General features: G+C 43.9%; 1 protein-coding gene across 1 annotated transcript in view; it reads right to left on the minus strand.

The window, feature by feature from the left end:
* Positions 1–8,965: 8,965 nt before the first annotated feature.
* LOC129339684 (vomeronasal type-2 receptor 26-like) overlaps positions 8,966–17,629 on the minus strand; it is a 30,011-nt gene continuing 21,347 nt past the window's right edge. Inside the window, exons 3-6 of the mRNA XM_054994263.1 lie at positions 14,129–14,983; positions 12,778–13,005; positions 10,176–10,302; positions 8,966–9,885 (exon numbers count right to left, since the gene is read on the minus strand). Coding sequence (XP_054850238.1) covers positions 8,966–9,885; positions 10,176–10,302; positions 12,778–13,005; positions 14,129–14,983 — 2,130 coding nt within the window. The remainder of the gene's footprint in view (positions 9,886–10,175; positions 10,303–12,777; positions 13,006–14,128; positions 14,984–17,629) is intronic.

The raw sequence follows: 17,629 nt of genomic DNA on the forward strand, positions 1-17,629 counted from the left end.
CCCTTCTCTAACAACCACCCAGGTTTCAGACAGATTGGACTTTGGGGGGCCATGTTATGGCCCCCCAAAGCAGGTCCCCCCATCCTCCCATAAAGGAGCATCTTCTTCATTATTTCCTATCGGGAAAAAATGAAGAAGAAGGCTTCCTTTGCCAGGGGTGGCATTTTGCATGCAAAATGCCCCCTTACCCTCAGGGGCCCTTCTCCCACCCCTCCTCCCACCCCCCACCAAGGCTCAGCCTGCTCCCACTTGGGGGGGCCATTTCATGGCCTCCCCAAGTAGGTGCTCTAATCTCTACCACTGACAGCTGGGGGAGGCTTGTGTTGCCAGGGGTGGCATTTTGCATGCAAAATGCCCCCCAACCCTCTGGGGCCCTTCTCCCACCCCTCCTCCCACCCCCCACCAAGGCTCAGCCTGCTCCCACTTGGGGGGGCCATTTCATGGCCTCCCCAAGTAGGTCCTCTCAGCCCCTAAATTCCACCCCTTACAGCTCCACACAAACCCAATTCCCCCCAGCTGCCACACACAGACCCAAATCCCCACATTAGCCCCTCACAGACCCAAATCCACCCCCACCTGCCCCACACCCATAACCCCAGGAACAGGCTGGCAAAGGCCAGCCCTCTCCCTTTGTTCCCTATGCTGGGAACTTCTAAACTCTCTTTCCCTGGGCAATTCTGCACAGCCCAGGGGTGCCACAATGGTGGGCACACTTCTGAATGCCAGCTGGTCCCTGTGAAAGAGCACCTGAACCACAGACACCCTCCCTCAAATTCCCCCACCACCTACAGAGATGGCTGGCCAGCCAGCCCCATTGTTCCCTATGATGGGAACCAACTGCACAACAAAGAATAAAACAAGAACAACACAAAATAAAGTTTTTTAAAAATTATTTTCTCCCTTCCAAAGTACAAGTAGGCAAAGCATTATGACACATAACACCAGCAGTCCCCCACACAGAAAAATAACACAACTCACTTAACATCAGAGAATCACAAAGCACGATTCCTGTCAAAAACACTTTATTTCTTGAACAGCTTTAGGCTACACAGCAGGGGGGGAACACCAAAGGGCATGGCAGCAGTATCTTACACAAAAATAACACAACTCACTTAACATCAGAGAATCACAAAAGCACAATTCCTGTCAAAAACACTTTATTTCTTGAACAGCTTTAGGCTACACAGCAGGGGGGGAACACCAAAGGGCATGGAAGCAGTATCTTACACAAAAATAACACAACTCACTTAACATTAGAGAATCACAAAAACACAATTCCTGGCAAAAACACTTTATTTCTTGAACAGCTTTAGGCTACACAGCAGGGGGGGAACACCAAAGGGCATGGAAGCAGTATCTTACACAAAAATAACACAACTCACTTAACATCAGAGAATCACAAAAACACAATTCCTGGCAAAAACACTTTATTTCTTGAACAGCTTTAGGTTACACAGTAGGAGGGCACAAAAGGGCATGATAGCAATGTACTACAAAAAATAATACAACCCACTTCACCGTTTTTGACAGCAATTGTGTTTGTGTGATTCTCTGATGTGAAGTGAGTTGTGTTATTTTTGTGTAGTACACTGCTTTCCTGCTCTGTGGTGCCTTCCTACTGTGTAACCTAAAGCAGTTACAGAAATAAAGTGCTTTTGACAGCAATTTTTTGGGGTGATTCTTTAATGTGAAGTGAGTTGTGTTATTTTTGTGTAAGATACTGCTTCCATGCCCTTTGGTGTCCCCCCCCTGCTGTGTAGCCTAAAGCTGTTCAAGAAATAAAGTGTTTTTGACAGGAATTGTGCTTTTGTGATTCTCTGATGTTAAGTGAGTTGTGTTATTTTTGTGTAAGATACTGCTGCCAAGCCCTTTGGTGTTCCCCCCTGCTGTGTAACCTAAAGCTGTTCAAGAAATAAAGTGTTTTTGACAGGAATCGTGCTTTGTGATTCTCTGATGTTAAGTGAGTTGTGTTATTTTTCTGTGTGGGGGACTGCTGGTGTAATGTGTCATAATGCTTTGCCTACTTGTACTTTGGAAGGGAGAAAATAATTTTTTAAAAACTTTATTTTGTGTTGTTCTTGTTTTATTCTTTGTTGTGCAGTTGGTTCCCATCATAGGGAACAATGGGGCTGGCTGGCCAGCTATCTCTGTAGGTGGTGGGGGAATTTGAGGGAGGGTGTCTGTGGTTCAGGTGTTCTTTCACAGGGACCAGCTGGCACTCAGAAGTGTGCCCACCATTGTGGCACCCCTGGGCTGTGCAGAATTGCCCAGGGAAAGAGAGTTTAGAAGTTCCCAGCATAGGGAACAAAGGGAGAGGGCTGGCCTTTGCCAGCCTGTTCCTGGGGTTATGGGTGTGGGGCAGGTGGGGGTGGATTTGGGTCTGTGAGGGGCTAATGTGGGGATTTGGGTCTGTGTGCGGCAGCTGGGGGGGAATTGGGTTTGTGTGGGGCTGTAAGGGGTGGACTTTAGGGGCTGAGAGGACCTACTTGGGGAGGCCATGAAATGGCCCCCCCAAGTGGGAGCAGTCTGAGCCTTGGTGTGGGGTGGGAGGAAGGGTGGGAGAAGGGCCCCAGAGGGCTGGGGGGCATTTTGCATGCAAAATGCCACCCCTGGCAACACAAGCCTCCCCCAGCTGTCAGTGGTAGAGATTAGAGCACCTACTTGGGGAGGCCATGAAATGGCCCCCCCAAGTGGGAGCAGGCTGAGCCTTGGTGGGGGGTGGGAGGAGGGGTGGGAGAAGGGCCCCTGAGGGTAAGGGGGCATTTTGCATGCAAAATGCCACCCCTGGCAAAGGAAGCCTGCTTCTTCATTTTTTCCCCATAGGAAATAATGAAGAAGATGCTCCTTTATGGGAGGATGGGGGGACCTGCTTTGGGGGGCCATAACATGGCCCCCCAAAGTCCAATCTGTCTGAAACTTGGGTGGTTGTTAGAGAAGGGTTAGAGGAAGGTCCCCACCAATTTTGGGCTTATTCGGTGGGAAAATGCCTCCTCCAGGCGTCCTGGAAGACGGAGGCATTTTCCCATAGAAAAAAGCCGAAAGAATGCCGAAATAATGCCGAAAGAATCCCGAATCCCGAATCCCGAAAGAGATTCTTGTTTCGGCTTTCAGCTTTAACGATAGAGAATTTTCTTTCGGCTTTCTACTTTCGGCTATAGCCGAAAATTTTTGGCTTGCACACCCCTAGTTGTGAGTCATTACACTGCAATGAGAGTTCCATTCTTTGTCACAGTAGATTTGCTTCAGGATTTGACATCTGGTAGAAAACTTCCAATAACAGTTGCACATGCATGCGTGCACGTGTGCACGCAAACACAAACACAGACACACACCAAGTGTTGCATTGTATGTCTGATAAACTTTATAATGGTTTTATGTACTGGACTTTCTCCTTTCTGATAGTATAGCCTGTCTGAACTGTTGGAGAAGGCCAAAACCCATAATAAAGTGGATACTGGGAAGTAGGCTTAGACCATAATAGCCTCTAAAATATCCTGGGAAATCAGTTTCTGAAGACTGGTTGCCTCTGCAGAAGCTGTAATCTTTCAAAAAGTTACAACTCCATTTTATTCTTCCCACATTTCTGGAAGCCTTATGTGACCTATTCTCTGATACCAGTGCTGTAACACCAATATTAAAGACAACAACACATGCACAATGTAGCCTCTGCTACTGCAGGAGGGTTCCATTGATACATGCAAACCATTACCAGGGGTTGTGGCATATAGAAATTCCTTCAGTCTGGGTGGACCCCCTTCAGTACATCTTGGAAAGAATGGTGATGGGTAAAAGATACATGAAGTTTGCATACTACTTAATAATAAAGGCTATACCTCTCAGAAAGGAGATTGATCAGACTGTTTCTACTAGCAGGTTGAGATAGACTCAGCAGATAGAGAGACTCTGACAACTAATACAAGGACAACTAATACAATTTACTGGAGTCAGTATACCAGTACCAAAGAAGGGTTTGATTGATACACCCAACCCTTTTTCAGGATTTGAGGAATATAGGAATTCCTTCAGCCTAGGAGCTTCTCGTGAAGTACTTCTTGGAAAAAATGATGGATGGCTGAGCTTATATGAAGATTGCTGCCTACTGAATAACAGTGAGTGGTTCATTGATCGCAGCAGTGCTTTCACTACTAGATTGAGATACACTCAGAAGATAGTGAGAAATTGATTATTGTTACATGGTAGGAAGGTTACATCAGTGCTTAGTTCTCAAGGCCCCTTGTTACATGCTGAGGGTAATGCCGGTCACCACTTTGGGGTCAGGAAGCACTTTTCCCTAAGCTAATTTGGCTAGCAGTCATGATGGTGTTTTGCTGTCTTCTGGGCATGGGGCAGAGGTTACTGGGTGTGTGTGGGGGGAAGGTAGTTTTGCATTTCCTGTGTTGTGGAGGAGGTTGGACGAGATGACCTGGAGGTACATTCCAACTGTATGAGTCTATGATTGTCCTAGGTTCAGTGTAATGGAATTTGGATGGTTTAATTCAAACAAAACATGCTCCTGAGACTAATGAAATGGGAGCAACTATTTTCCCATTGACTGTATGCCTTGTGTAGTTAGACAAGATGAGATCCAGTTTGGTGTAGTGGTTAAGAGCATGGGACTCTAATCTGGAGAGCCAGGTTTGATTTCCCACTCCTCCACTTGAAGCCAGATGGGTGACCTTGGGTTAGTCACAGCTTCTAGGAGCTCTCTCAGCCCCATCCACCTCATAGGGTGATTGTTGTGGTGGGCATAATAATAACATACTTTGTAAACTGCTTTGAGTGGGAGTTAAGTCATCCTGAAGGGCGGTATATAAATTGAATGGTGTTGTTGTTGTTATTAAATGGTTTTCTTCACACCTTTCAAGAGCTCTTAAATGGATACCAATCCATTTAAGAGCTCTTGAAAGGTGTGAAGAAAACCATTTAATGTTTTTCAGGCTGCCTATGTTGTTAGTAAAGCCTCTACAATTTCAATTGCCTAAAGGACTGGGTTTCATATTTAGGAAATGTTATTTACTCATAAGGAACAGATACAGAGTAAGAAAAAATGGAAATAATACAGAGCAGTTCAACTCTAAAAAATATTGGAGAGGTATATAATTTTCTCTGTTTGCCATCATAACACAAGCAGTGAATGCCTCACATATTTTACAGATATCTTTTTGGTACTTCTATCATTTACAGGAAAGAGAGTCAAATTCCTGAAAACTATATGCTACCAAAAGTCTCCCAATAATTAAAATAGACATTGATTACTGCTTCAATATTAGATTTTTTCAACACACAAGAAAATCTCAGTTTTAACATTCAGATTCCATTTATCTGGGAGAAATCCTGGACTCCAGTATTCCTCCAACCACACTCCCCCATTTATTCTTAATGTTCCATGATAATAAAATGGATGTCTGTCTCAGAAGCAACTAGCAGCCAAGGTAGATGCAAGATTCCATTTCCATTGGGAAATTCTTAAACAAATATTGGCATTCCTCAACAAAGAGGATTGCAATATCCACCTGCATATATAAGGAAATATCAAACATTAGTACTACTAGTAGTACAAGTACTAGTACTACTAATGCTAATATGGAATAGGCATGGTTCTAGAAAGTGAGCATTGCACTAATATATGTATGTATATGCTATCAAGTCACAACCAAGTTATGGCCACTCTAGCAAAGGACTTGCAAGGCATGTGAGAAGCAGTGGCTGTTTGCCATTGCCTTCCTCTGCAGAAACCTCCTTGATGCACCCCCATCCAAGTACCAACCCTACTTAGTTTTTGAGAACAAACAAGATTAGGCTATACCTTGCTCCTTTTCCAGCCTCATTCCCCTACCAGAAAAGGCAAAAGCCAATCCATAACATTAATCTACTGATAATACTGATAAATGACAATTGATAATCTCACTTGGCAAGGTAGTTTTAAAAGAACTAACAAATTGTAGTACTTACACGAGGCCATCAATTGGTTCCTGATGAGGATGTCTTCTGAATGTCATCACATCAGAAGAGATGTAGATATGAGATATAATGCCGCCAATGACGAGGTCTCCTGGCTGATAATACTTGTGAAAGAGAGGCAAAGGCTTGGCAACAGGGCAGTCAATGAAAGGAACCAGGCACACTGCCTTAGACAGTAGTGGCGTTAATACCAACATTAAATATGCCATCATGCTATGTGAATTGTTTTTAAGACAAACATTCAAATGTTCCCGTAATATCTTTTGTATGTCCTTGAGTGGTACAGCCTAAACTGACTAACCACTCACTTCTCTCAATTAAAGCCAGGATTATATATCATAAAGCATCAGAGACCAAAATGATGGAGACTTGTATGTCTACACCAATTGTGAATGGTAGGAGTATATTAACAGCATCTTGGTTCTTAGTTTTGGTCGTGGGCTCCAGAATGCCCTAGGGACTTGGAAAAGAAATAGAGATAATAGTGGGTAATAATGGCAAATTTGATGATTACAGGGGTGGAGAAATCACATAATTACATGAACTCTGTGTGACACAAGAAAAAAAGTGTTGCTGGTTCCTTGGCAGAAGTCCTCTCTGTTCCTCCTTGGGGAGGCAGCAATGGATACTTTGATGTAATGAAGCACTGCAGGGGGAAATTGCCATATAAAGGAGAATAAGTTTGAAATGTATTTATTTGTACAGTTGTTACAAAACGTTTGTTGCCATTTCAAATTGCACCATTTTTTCTAAATCTTTTTAACTCCCGAAGGTTAGAATTTCATTGAGCGAGAGCTGGCAAAACCACGGGTTAGTCTTTTGCCTTAAAACCCCCAGCAGGTGACGCCACATGTTGGCTATGACTTGATAGCAGTTTGCATACTAGCAAGAGGTCCTCCACTGCAGATGGAGAAGTGAGAATATGAGAAGGCAGCTGCAAAGTGTGGCTAGCCATCTCTCAAGGGTAGACATATACTGTAGCTGCATCACCAATGAGGAAAGCCCTTTTATTGGGCCATATACATAGTATTGTTAAGGACGAGAGTTGGTTGATGGGGAGTGCCAAACAGGGCAAAGGAGCCAGAAATACACCAGAAAAAACACTCTTTCATTTTGTTAAAGCAGCTTCCAGAACAGCGAACCAAGCTGGGAAACCAAATTATAATGACATGCTCCCATCAAAAAGTTCATGTGTGGGAGAGAGCCTTTAAGTTATTGATTAACTAGTCATTTATTAACTCGGTTAGCAGGAAGGGGGAATGGGAATAATGGCCATGAGAGTCTTCCCCCTCCATTGTTACCTGGGCAGTGGCATTGTCTTGTCTTGTCTTGCTACCCATCAGTCCTCACAAAAGAAGACAACTCCCCTCCTATTCCTTTTGGAAAACTTTGGAAGTGAGAAAGTTCAGATGTGATGGAATGGGCTTTTAAATGAAAGGTTTACTAAGTACAGCACACAGAGAGTGGAAGGGAAACCATTGCAAAAACTGCCTGAAGGAAGGATAATTGACATGCTGCTCACCCCTTTCTATGATTGGTCAATGAGAAGGTAACACATTGGATCTGACTGTATTGTTAGAAGAGAGATGAACCTTGGAATCTGACCAGGGAGGATCAGACTGAGATTCCTCTGTGTTAGGAAAAGAGGAAAAAAGTTGGCCCTAACTGGGGCAGCTTAAGGTTGATGAAAAGGTTTTAGTTGATGATCTAAAGCCAGCAATAATTTTACTCAGAGAAGATAGAACTGGGAGCATGTGATTGGCAGATGAAGTAGATAGTAAGGAGACTCCCCTTCAGCCAAGAGAACAGGAGAAGAATAATTCTGGCCCAGCGTCTGGGAAGTGGGTTCTGGCTCTGAGGAGGACCCTGGGTCTGGTGTAAAGGTGAAAAAGTGCTGTATGGAAGTCAGAACACCTAAGCTGTAAAGTGAAATCTCTGAAGAAACCTTCTTAAAGTAACCTAAGTCTAAAATGACCAACTTCTCACTTTTAAGATCTGTGACTACTAAAACCAAACTTTAAGATTATTGTGACAAATGCTTGTGAAATATTCTGTTTTCCAATCAAAGCGTACCTCCATTTTTCTTTCCCTGAATGTTTAATAAACATGAGGGTCCCTTTTGCACTTTACTCAACCTCTAGTGCCTTTTCATTTGAAGAAGATTTGGGCTCTTGCTTCTCTCATTCTAAATAATTGGACTGGGATATAGGACAAAATAGGTTTTTAAATGTGGGACAAAAATACCTTTGAATTACACCCAGAGACTCACAACCAGAGGCTGACCAGCTACAGGAAGCAATCTGACCATTTTGGAGGGATAATCTGCTTCCAGTGGGGGACACAGTAGGGCTTACATTGTAGCAGACATCAACCATAGGCTGCAATTTTTTAAAATAAGATTTTATTTAAAGAGATAAATTATAAATTAAGAAGCATAATAAAAGATTATACAGATACTAGATGAGAAATTTTGTTGAAACCTAAAAAATCCTTAATAAATAAAACACATAGAATAGTTTTGAGAGTTAAAGAAGGAGTACATTTAAATGTATATTGACCTAGTAAATAAAAAAAACATTCATATCATACCTAAGCACAGATGCATCATCATGATTCTCCTTCCCTCTCCTTCCCTCTTCTTGGTTAGTTTTAGTTATGCAAGCTTCTATATCAGTTAATTTCTGCCTAAGTAATCAAAAAGGCCCATTTTTTTCCAAATTCGGCTATTGGTCTATTAGATAAATAGGCGGCCAGTTTAGCCATTGATGCTTATTCATAAATCTTATGTCTTCACTCTAACACATCAGAACAGGTACCTGTTTTCCATTTGCTGCCAGCACCATGTAATGGAAAAAAATCTCCCTGTTCTTTTCTAACATTAACAGTTAGGATATTAAATTAAGAGGCTACTTTTAAGATTTAATTCAAATTTAAGAATAAATAGCACGCACATAGATGAACAATTCTGTGCATATGAATCTCTCTTGCTGATTTAAGATGAAATTTAACTTGAGTTGATTCTGTAATTCTTCCTGCTTATTAGCTGCTCCCTCTTGTTCAGTTCGGGTCTCAACATAATAATGTAGCATTTAGGGGAAAAAATACATCCCAGTAACCCTCCACTGGAGGCTAAAATTGAAAAGACCTCCACGGCCACCATGTCTTTCCCCCTGGTGCTCAGGTAAGTTGGAATAAAAGATAACCAGACACTGCAAAACAACAGCATGCTGAAGGTGATGAACTTGACTTCATTGAAACTGTCAGGTAACTTCCGAGCTAGGAAAGCCACAATGAAGCTGACAGTGGCCAGAAAGCCCATATAGCCCAAGACAGAGTAAAACATTTCAACAGATCCTTCATTACATTTCAGAATAATTTCTTCAATCTTGGAGTGCATGTCCAAATCTGGGAAGGGAGGAGAGGTTGTCAACCACACAGCACAAATAGAGGTTTGAATAAATGAGCAAGAAAGCACAATGGAGGCAGCCAGTGGTTTCCCCACCCAGTTTCTCATCCTGGACCCTGGATGGGTGGCCATGAAAGCTAAAACCACTATGATGGTTTTGGCCAAGACGCAAGAAACAGCCACTGAGAAGATGATGCCAAAAACGGTTTGTCGAAGAAGACATGTCACTTTGTTGGGTTGGCCAATGAATAAGCAAGCACCAAGGAAGGAAAGCAGGAGAGATACAAGGAGAGTGTAGGTGAGTTTCTGGTTGTTGGCTTTAACTATTGGAGTATCCCTGTGCTTAAGGAAGATTCCAAGTACTAAAGCTGTGATGAAAGAGAAAAGAATAGCCATCATAGTCAAAGTTATCCCCAAGGGTTCATTGTAGGACAAGAATTTTATATATTTGGGAATGCATAAATCTCGGTCCTTGTTTGAATAACGATCTTCTGGACATTGTAAACAGTCATCCATGTCTGAAAAGGAAAATGTGTTTTTTCAGTACCTGGCAACTCTAAGTTCAGTTCATTGAAGAATTTCTACTTTAATATTATAAATTTCCAAATGAGGGCTTTCTTGCTTGAAATGCGACAGAAAAACTTGTTGGGATTATGTTTGCATAAACATAGTCACCTGATCTCCAGGAATCATGATTTTTTTGGCTTTTTTTTTTTGCATTAGAAATATTACTTTCATGTCTTCTGCTATACCCATATAGGATACACATAAAGTACATAGAATAAACTCTCTCTGGTACATTTCTTACCCCTCTGGTTGGAAATCTTCCCTTCTGGACATGGAAGGCAATCATAGCAGCAAAAAGGTTTTCCTTCCTTCTTCATTCTACTATAACCGGAAAGACAAGCATTATTGCACAGAGAAAGGGGTTGTGTCTGTAAATAAATGGAACAGGACAATCTTTTAATATTTAGAATTCATATTAGAGGCATTTGTATGACCGTAGTCTTTATGCAGATGGGGAAGATAGCATGGTATATGCTGATATTATTGGACCTGGGAAGCTAAGCAGGATCAACCCTGGTCAGTACTTGGACGGTTTACCGAGGAAGACTTGGGTTGATCTGCAGAGGAAGGCTGTGGGAAATGAACTCTGCTGCTCACTTGCTGTATATAGACTTGATAGGCTCGCTATGAGCTCATTGCCAGTTGAAGGTACTCATATATATAGTCTTTATAAAGTATAAAATGGGTTGATATTGGCAGTGCTTTTATTGAAGACCAAGAATGCAGGAGTTGTTTAGACTACATCTGGAGTTTTTGACTTTATGGTAATACGGGCACTTCCACAAAGGTAGGTTATGTTGGAAGACATTAAAATTTGTCACATTTCTCTACCCTTTGATGAAATTGATTAGCTTTTCATGGTCAGACTTTTCCTTTCTTTGTTAATTGTTTGCTACTGTTATTTAGTTTTCTGCTGTGTACCTTGCCTTTTGTCATTGCTAAACTGTGCAATATAAAAAATTGTGTTTTTTTTTATAATATTTTTTATTTTTCAATATCTAACATACAAAGCTACTACATACATACATAACCTACAAAACAGTAACTACAAAAGACTACAATAGCACAAGGGATGGGAAAGAAGGGAGAAAAAAGAGAAAGGGAAGGGGGGGTGGAAAAAAGGGGAAGGTAACCTACAAACACTAAACACTACATTTCAATGCTTTCCCTTCATACTGCCATAATAAAAAATAGCTTAATAAAATAGTGACGGAGTGGTTGATCATACAAATTACAAATTACAGTTCAAATTAAATCTTTTTCCCTCCCCTGGGCCTCGGGCGCAATTCTCTCTGTGCAGCTACCGCCGGAGCGCTCATTGCCTCCCCCCTCCCTTCAGGCTTCGGATCCTCTTCTTTTTGCTTGGTGTCTGGTCCAAATTCTGGATTTTTATCCACAAAATCCCTTAGCTGATCTTCCGAATTAATCTTGTAAGCTTTATCTTTATAACTAAACCCGATTCCTTCCGGGAGTAGCCATTTGTACTTTATGTCCCGTTCCCTCAAAAGAGCTGCCAACATCTTGTACTTAAATCTTTTCTTCCACACTAAAAATGTAACGTCCTTCAATATCTTGACTTTATTTCCCAGAAAGTCCAATTCCGCATTGTATGAATTATATAGGATACTGTCCCGGACCCTCCTAGATGAAAACTCGATAACAATCTCGCGAGGCAGCTGCCGCTTCGTTGCATATTTTGAAGATGCCCGACGGACTCCCAAAATGGCGCTTTTCACTTCTTCTTTAGTTGCCCTCGCGGGTGTCGCTAAAAGTTCCGAGGCGAGATCCCATAAATCCTCTTTTTCCTCCTCTTTAACATTCTGGAGACGCAAAATGGTTTGTGTTCGCTCCACTTGCAGTCCGATCAGCTGGTTTTCCACCAACTTGAATTCCCTGTTCGTTGCTCTTGTGAGTGACGCACTTTCCCGGGCAGACTTCTCTGCCCCCCCGCTGCTTCTTTAATGGCTTTCACATCGCTTTCAATTAAGCCCACCCTTTGATCTGTTTCATTCAGCTTGTCAACAAAGGGTTTTATGGCTTCCATAACCGCTCTTTTAACCAGTTCCTCAAGCGTCTCGCCCCTCTGCAAGGCCGCCGTAACTGACTTGCCAAGAGAAGGACTCTGCTTTTTCACTGCCATTTTAGGGTGGGGGGAACCGCCAATCTTCCGAGACTCTATGAGGGGGGAAAAATCCGAGTCTTCTAACCTTCAGACCCCCTCACTCCTCACATACGCTTGTAGTAACAGAAGGGATTTGCTTACTTGCAGGCTTTCGCCTAATCCTGCTCCTTGCCGTTTTCCATAGCCCCGCAGCACACTAGGTGCCGCACTCGTCTGCCGGCCTCCATAGGGACAAACGGGCGATTTACCCCCTGCCTCGATCTGTCAGAGGGTTCTTCCCGCCGCGTCCCGGACTCAGACTCCCTGCCTGAGAGTCTGGGGGCTAACCTTTGCAGATCAGCCGCCCGGCCAGGTGGCTCGGACGCTTCCTCTCGGACCTGCCGAGAGGAGCATCCGACATGGCTGCGAAAACGAAACCGAATGATATAAAAAATTGTGTTGATGGCTTTTATTCAAAGCTTATGCAGAATTACTCAGGAGTTCTACTGTGTAATTAGTGTATTTTACAATACAGCCTTAGACATCAAAAATACTGTAAGAGCATGGAGTTTCAAAACTGCCAGGGAGAAATTTCCATTTGGAAGTCATGGGCTGTACGGACATCACACAGACAAAAAAAAAGATAATCAGAATGCAGAAATCCTTCAAATTCCAAGAAATTAACCACATGTGAATGCTTAAAACATAACCTGGCATACTTTGGTATAGCCACAGATCCTACCTTATTAAACCTGCTCGGCCACACAATGACATCCTCGTCAATGGTGAACATCCTCTCTGGAGGAGCTTTCGGGTCTACCTTTCCCACTTTGATTCTAAGGAATGACAGGTTGTCAGATGTGATCCAGTTGATAATATCAAACCCAGTCAGTAGTTGACCCTTTGGGTCGAATGCAATCTCTTCTCCACAAGTGTTGTTGAAGGAGACCTGTCTGAGAAAGTGCTGCAGCTAAATAGGGGGAAAAGGGAATTCTAAGGATTTTCAAGAAAAGATACAGACAGGCATAGTTGAGAATAATGCTTCACACTTGTGCCTTGTGGCCAATGTACACCCTCATGCAGGCGTCCAATATCAGTAGCTAAGACCACCATCATGCTGGGCCTTATGCTGTATTCTTGCAGTTGTTGTGACTGATTAGGTTTCAATGAGATAAAATTAGATCTCAGGGTGCCGTTTTGTTCGTACAATGAATCTGAGAGCATGAAGGCAACTAAAACACACAAAATATATAGGAAAATATATGGAGCTCCATTCAAATGGGTAAAAACAACAGCTGACTGTACCTAATGGTTTTCAATGACTTGCCTGAGGCAGTCAGGAATGCTCCCTCCATTTACATCATTGCACTGAATGTGCAAAAAGAGAATGATAAGGATTTTCAAGAATAGATGCAGATGGGCATTCATTGTGGTCATTGCGGCTGATTAGGTTTCAACAAGATCTCAGGGTGCCGTTTTGTTCATACGAGTCTTAGAGCATGAAGGCAACTAAAACACACAGAATATATAGGAAAATATGTGGAACACCTTTAAAATGGATAAAAACAACACCTGACTATACCCAGTCATCCCCCTTTTTGTGGAATGGCTTGCCTTTAGAAGTCAAGAATGCCCTCCTCCATTTACATCTTTCCACAGAATGTGCAGAGATAAATGCTCCGGAGTGAATTTTTATGAAGGAAATGGTGGCTGTAATATAACTGAATAGTTCAAAAGGGTGCTTTGTAAATGGCATAGGACTGTAGTCCATTTCACTTATTATTGTATGTATTTGGTGTAGTGGTTAAGAGCGCGAGACTCTAATCTAGAGAAACGGGTTTGATCTCCCACTCCTCCACTTGAAACCAGCTGATGTTCTGTTATACCATGTCTTAATAAATTTTTTTGTCTGCACTGTCTTTGGATTTTGTAATGATCATTGTTATTGTTAATAAGAAAAATCCATAGTTGTCTGGAATGACCAGAATAACCAAATCCACGATGGATTCTGGGCTTTGAAGTGAAAATCATGTACTAAAGTCTTGTTAGAAAGAATGTTTTTTGTACTGACTGTGGCCTTCTAAGTCAGTTACCTGATACAGCTCTTGATCTATGAGCGGCTGTCTGCCTCTCCCCATCTTTGCTCTGTGGTTAAATGTAAAGAAAGGTATGGTTTGCAAAGCATGTGCCACGGCATAGACAGCATTGTAGACACTATAGCTGTGGGCAGTCATGCCCATTTCAAAAACAGACACAGGAAGAGCCTCCAGCTTCTCTTCACCGGTGCAGGCTCCCTCAACCATCTCGTCGCCCTCTGAGTTGGAGAATAAACAATTAAACGCATGTTGCCAGAAGTCTCTGATGAAGCCATCTTCTTTATGTGAGACAGGGGTTCTCCTCTGAAGAAATCTTTGGAATCCCTGGGGCTGCTTGGAGTGAATTGCCAAAGATATTGCACCGTGCATGAAATCAAAGTCCCAGGTTCTTTGAAAGGAAATGGATGTGAAATCCATCTCAGCCGTCATAATCCAAATTTTTGACTTTACAGAGGTCTCTCCAAATTCTGAGTAGTGGATCAACATTCTCAAGACCATTATTGTCTCAAATTCACCATGTAGGACCACTGCATTGGCTGTGCTTCTCATGACAGCAATAATTGTTGTAACTCCTTCAGCCATCAATTTATCGAAGTCATTTGAAAAACGTATTCTGGGGAATATTTCTATAAATTCAACGCAGATACCACTCTGGGAAAACGTGGGGACCACATCCTTTACAAATATTTCTGCATTCTCCTCATTTAGAGAAATAATACCAATCCATGTCCAGCTGAAATATTTCAGTAACTGGAGAATCGCCATATATTGAAGGGCCCCATTTGGGAACATGGACTGGAAGCCCATCCGTTCAATATGATTATTAATCATTGAAAGGTAACCATAAATTAGCTATAGAAAAGAAGGGGAAAAAGAAGTGAGAAGAAAAGAGGTTTTTCAAATATAACCACATTTTTTTTAATTGTGTTTGGGAAATTGTAAGTCACAGTTTTTGTTATCATGGGTGGAGAGATTTTTTATTGCTTATACTCTGTTTCAGCATTTCTTCAGCTCTGTACTAAAGATGGGCACGGACCGGGAAAACGGTATGGACCATTGGTTCATGATCCGTCTATTTTTATGGACCACAGACCATAAACTTTTGATGGACAGGCCCAGTTCTCAGACCAGTTCAGCGGTCCATGGACAGTCACTTCTGGGGGCCCTGGTTCCACCCCCTTCACACCCAAACTCACAGAAAATCTTCAGCAGCCTTTCCTCCAGCCGGAGGGAGTGGATTTCTTTTGGGAGACAGGAATATCCCTGGACAGGACAGAGGCAATCTTGAGGGACATCAGTGGGAAAGGCATGCCAGATGGGCGAATACACGCATGCTCTGGACATGGGTGGTGGTGGGGGCAGCAGAGGAAGTTCCTGGCCATGGAAATAGGTCCGGCCAGATGGCACCTTTCCATGCCCAGTACTTCAAGGGATCAGAGCCAGGGGACTTGGGGGGGCTTAACAAGGTACTCTCACACCATCACTTCCATCAAGTCCTCTGCAAGGGCAATCGCTTCAATTCTGATGCCAGAAACCTCACAGTTCAACACTGGGGACCAATAAAGAGGGTGGTCCCTGTTGGGTGGGCTCTCCCAGTCTGGGATGCTGGGCTCATCTGCCACAGCTGCCTCCTCCTCCTTCTCCTGCTCCTCTGGCAACAACCCCTGTTCAATGCCCTCTTCCCTCTGGCCATGTTTGTTCTCCTGAAACCTGCGGACCTCTCTGCGGAGATCCTTCTTCCAGCACTGGAGCTCACAATAGTGCATGGCAATGGCACCCTTTACACCGGTGGTGGCACATGCATGCCATTCTGTGCACCCACAGTTTACAGACAGGATGCAAGCGGGTAGCCACACCTGCCTGCAACCTCTTCACTCAATTCTTGACACCAGAGAGAAGAGCTTCCCCCTGCTCCAGCTCTTTGGCCAGCGCCTGGTCCAGCCTATGGATCGAGGGGATGGCTTGCCCCAGGCTGTACTTGTAGGACCAGAGGAGGTTGGTGGTGTCCTGAAATGGCTTCAGCACATGGACCATTTGGCGCAGGGGTAGCCAGTCCATGGAGCTGATACTGAGCACCCTTCCTGTTGAAGAATGCTCATGGAGGTCATGATGTCCTCCAACATGTGTCTTTGCTCCACCAGACATGCTATCATTGTGTAGGTAGATTTCCAATGGGTTGTCATGTCCTGGAACAGCTCGTGCTCATGATCTCCCCCTACCCCTGCTTCCTGTTGAGCTGGAGACTTAATGCTGTGGTAAAAGTGGACTCTGGGACAACAAAAGCTGTCCAACAACCCTCCCTTCTGCAACATTTGCCGGTCCCAGGTTTGCTTGATGTTGCACCCCAGCCCAAGAGCATCGTCCATGACCAGGTGCAGCTTGTACACTAGGCAGATGAGGCCCTCAAGGGATGCTTCATTCAGGGCTGCAAGCATGTTTCTACCTGTGTCCATCACCCAGTAGCCACGGACAGCATCAGCTGGGGACACCCTCACTGCACCCTTGATCACACCAGCAATGTTCTTCTCTGTCTGATCTGCATCTGCCATCCGCACGTGGAGCAGAACTGCTATGAAGATCAGCAGCAGGAATGGGTCCTCCTCCCAGGGCACTAAATTTCCCACACTGTTCCAGGGGTCCTCTGGTTGCCACCAGTGTGCAATGATGGCAAGGTAGCTGTGATGACATCTGCTCCACAGATTGGCTGTGAAATGCATGGTTCCCCCTCGTACTCTGTCCAATGGTTTCCTGACCATCTCCACCACACAATTGTAGAGGGAGGACAAGACTCGTCAACCAATGGTCCACATTGAGGGCATTGTGAACCATGGAGTAAAATGATGCAGCACCTGGCGAAAGCCTACACCCTCCAACACAGGCAAAGGCAGTCCATCGAGGGCTATCATCTCAGACAGTACAAGAGCACCCGCCTCCTGAGCTCTCCTCCTGAATATTTTGCTTTGCACAGATGACCCTGAGGGACCCTGCCTAGAGGCTCCACTCCCATCCACAGTACCCTTGGTGCAAGTCTTCTTCCTCGGGCTAGATTCTTGATCCCTTCTCTCTTCACCCTGCTCAGAAACCCTCTTACCCCCATCGCCGGATGGTACTTGTTGAGGCAACAGGTACAGGCATATGCTTGCAGAGGACAGTGGATGAAAGGTGATGAGGTCCAAGGCCTTACACAAAAGGGTGTTGCAGGCCTGCAATGCACCAAACAGGGGTCATTTAGGAGGGTCTCGAAATGCTGCAAAAGCCTGGGACTGAGACAGCAACTGGGAGTTGGTGGGTTGGGAGGAGGATGGAGCCATGACCACTGAGGTGAAGGGTTCAGCCGGGGGGATGGATTGCAGGCAGTGGCAGCTGCAGGAGGTTGGGATGTGGAGGAACTGGATGTTCCAGGGCCACCTGAGGCATCCTCCTGACTAGATCCCTTTTCCTGAAAATTGTTTACAAGCTGCTCTTCCTCTGGCCATGCTAAGAGCAGCTGTGTCTCCT

Source organism: Eublepharis macularius, chromosome 12, assembly GCF_028583425.1.
Source record: "Eublepharis macularius isolate TG4126 chromosome 12, MPM_Emac_v1.0, whole genome shotgun sequence".
Taxonomy (NCBI): Eukaryota; Metazoa; Chordata; class Lepidosauria; order Squamata; family Eublepharidae; genus Eublepharis; species Eublepharis macularius.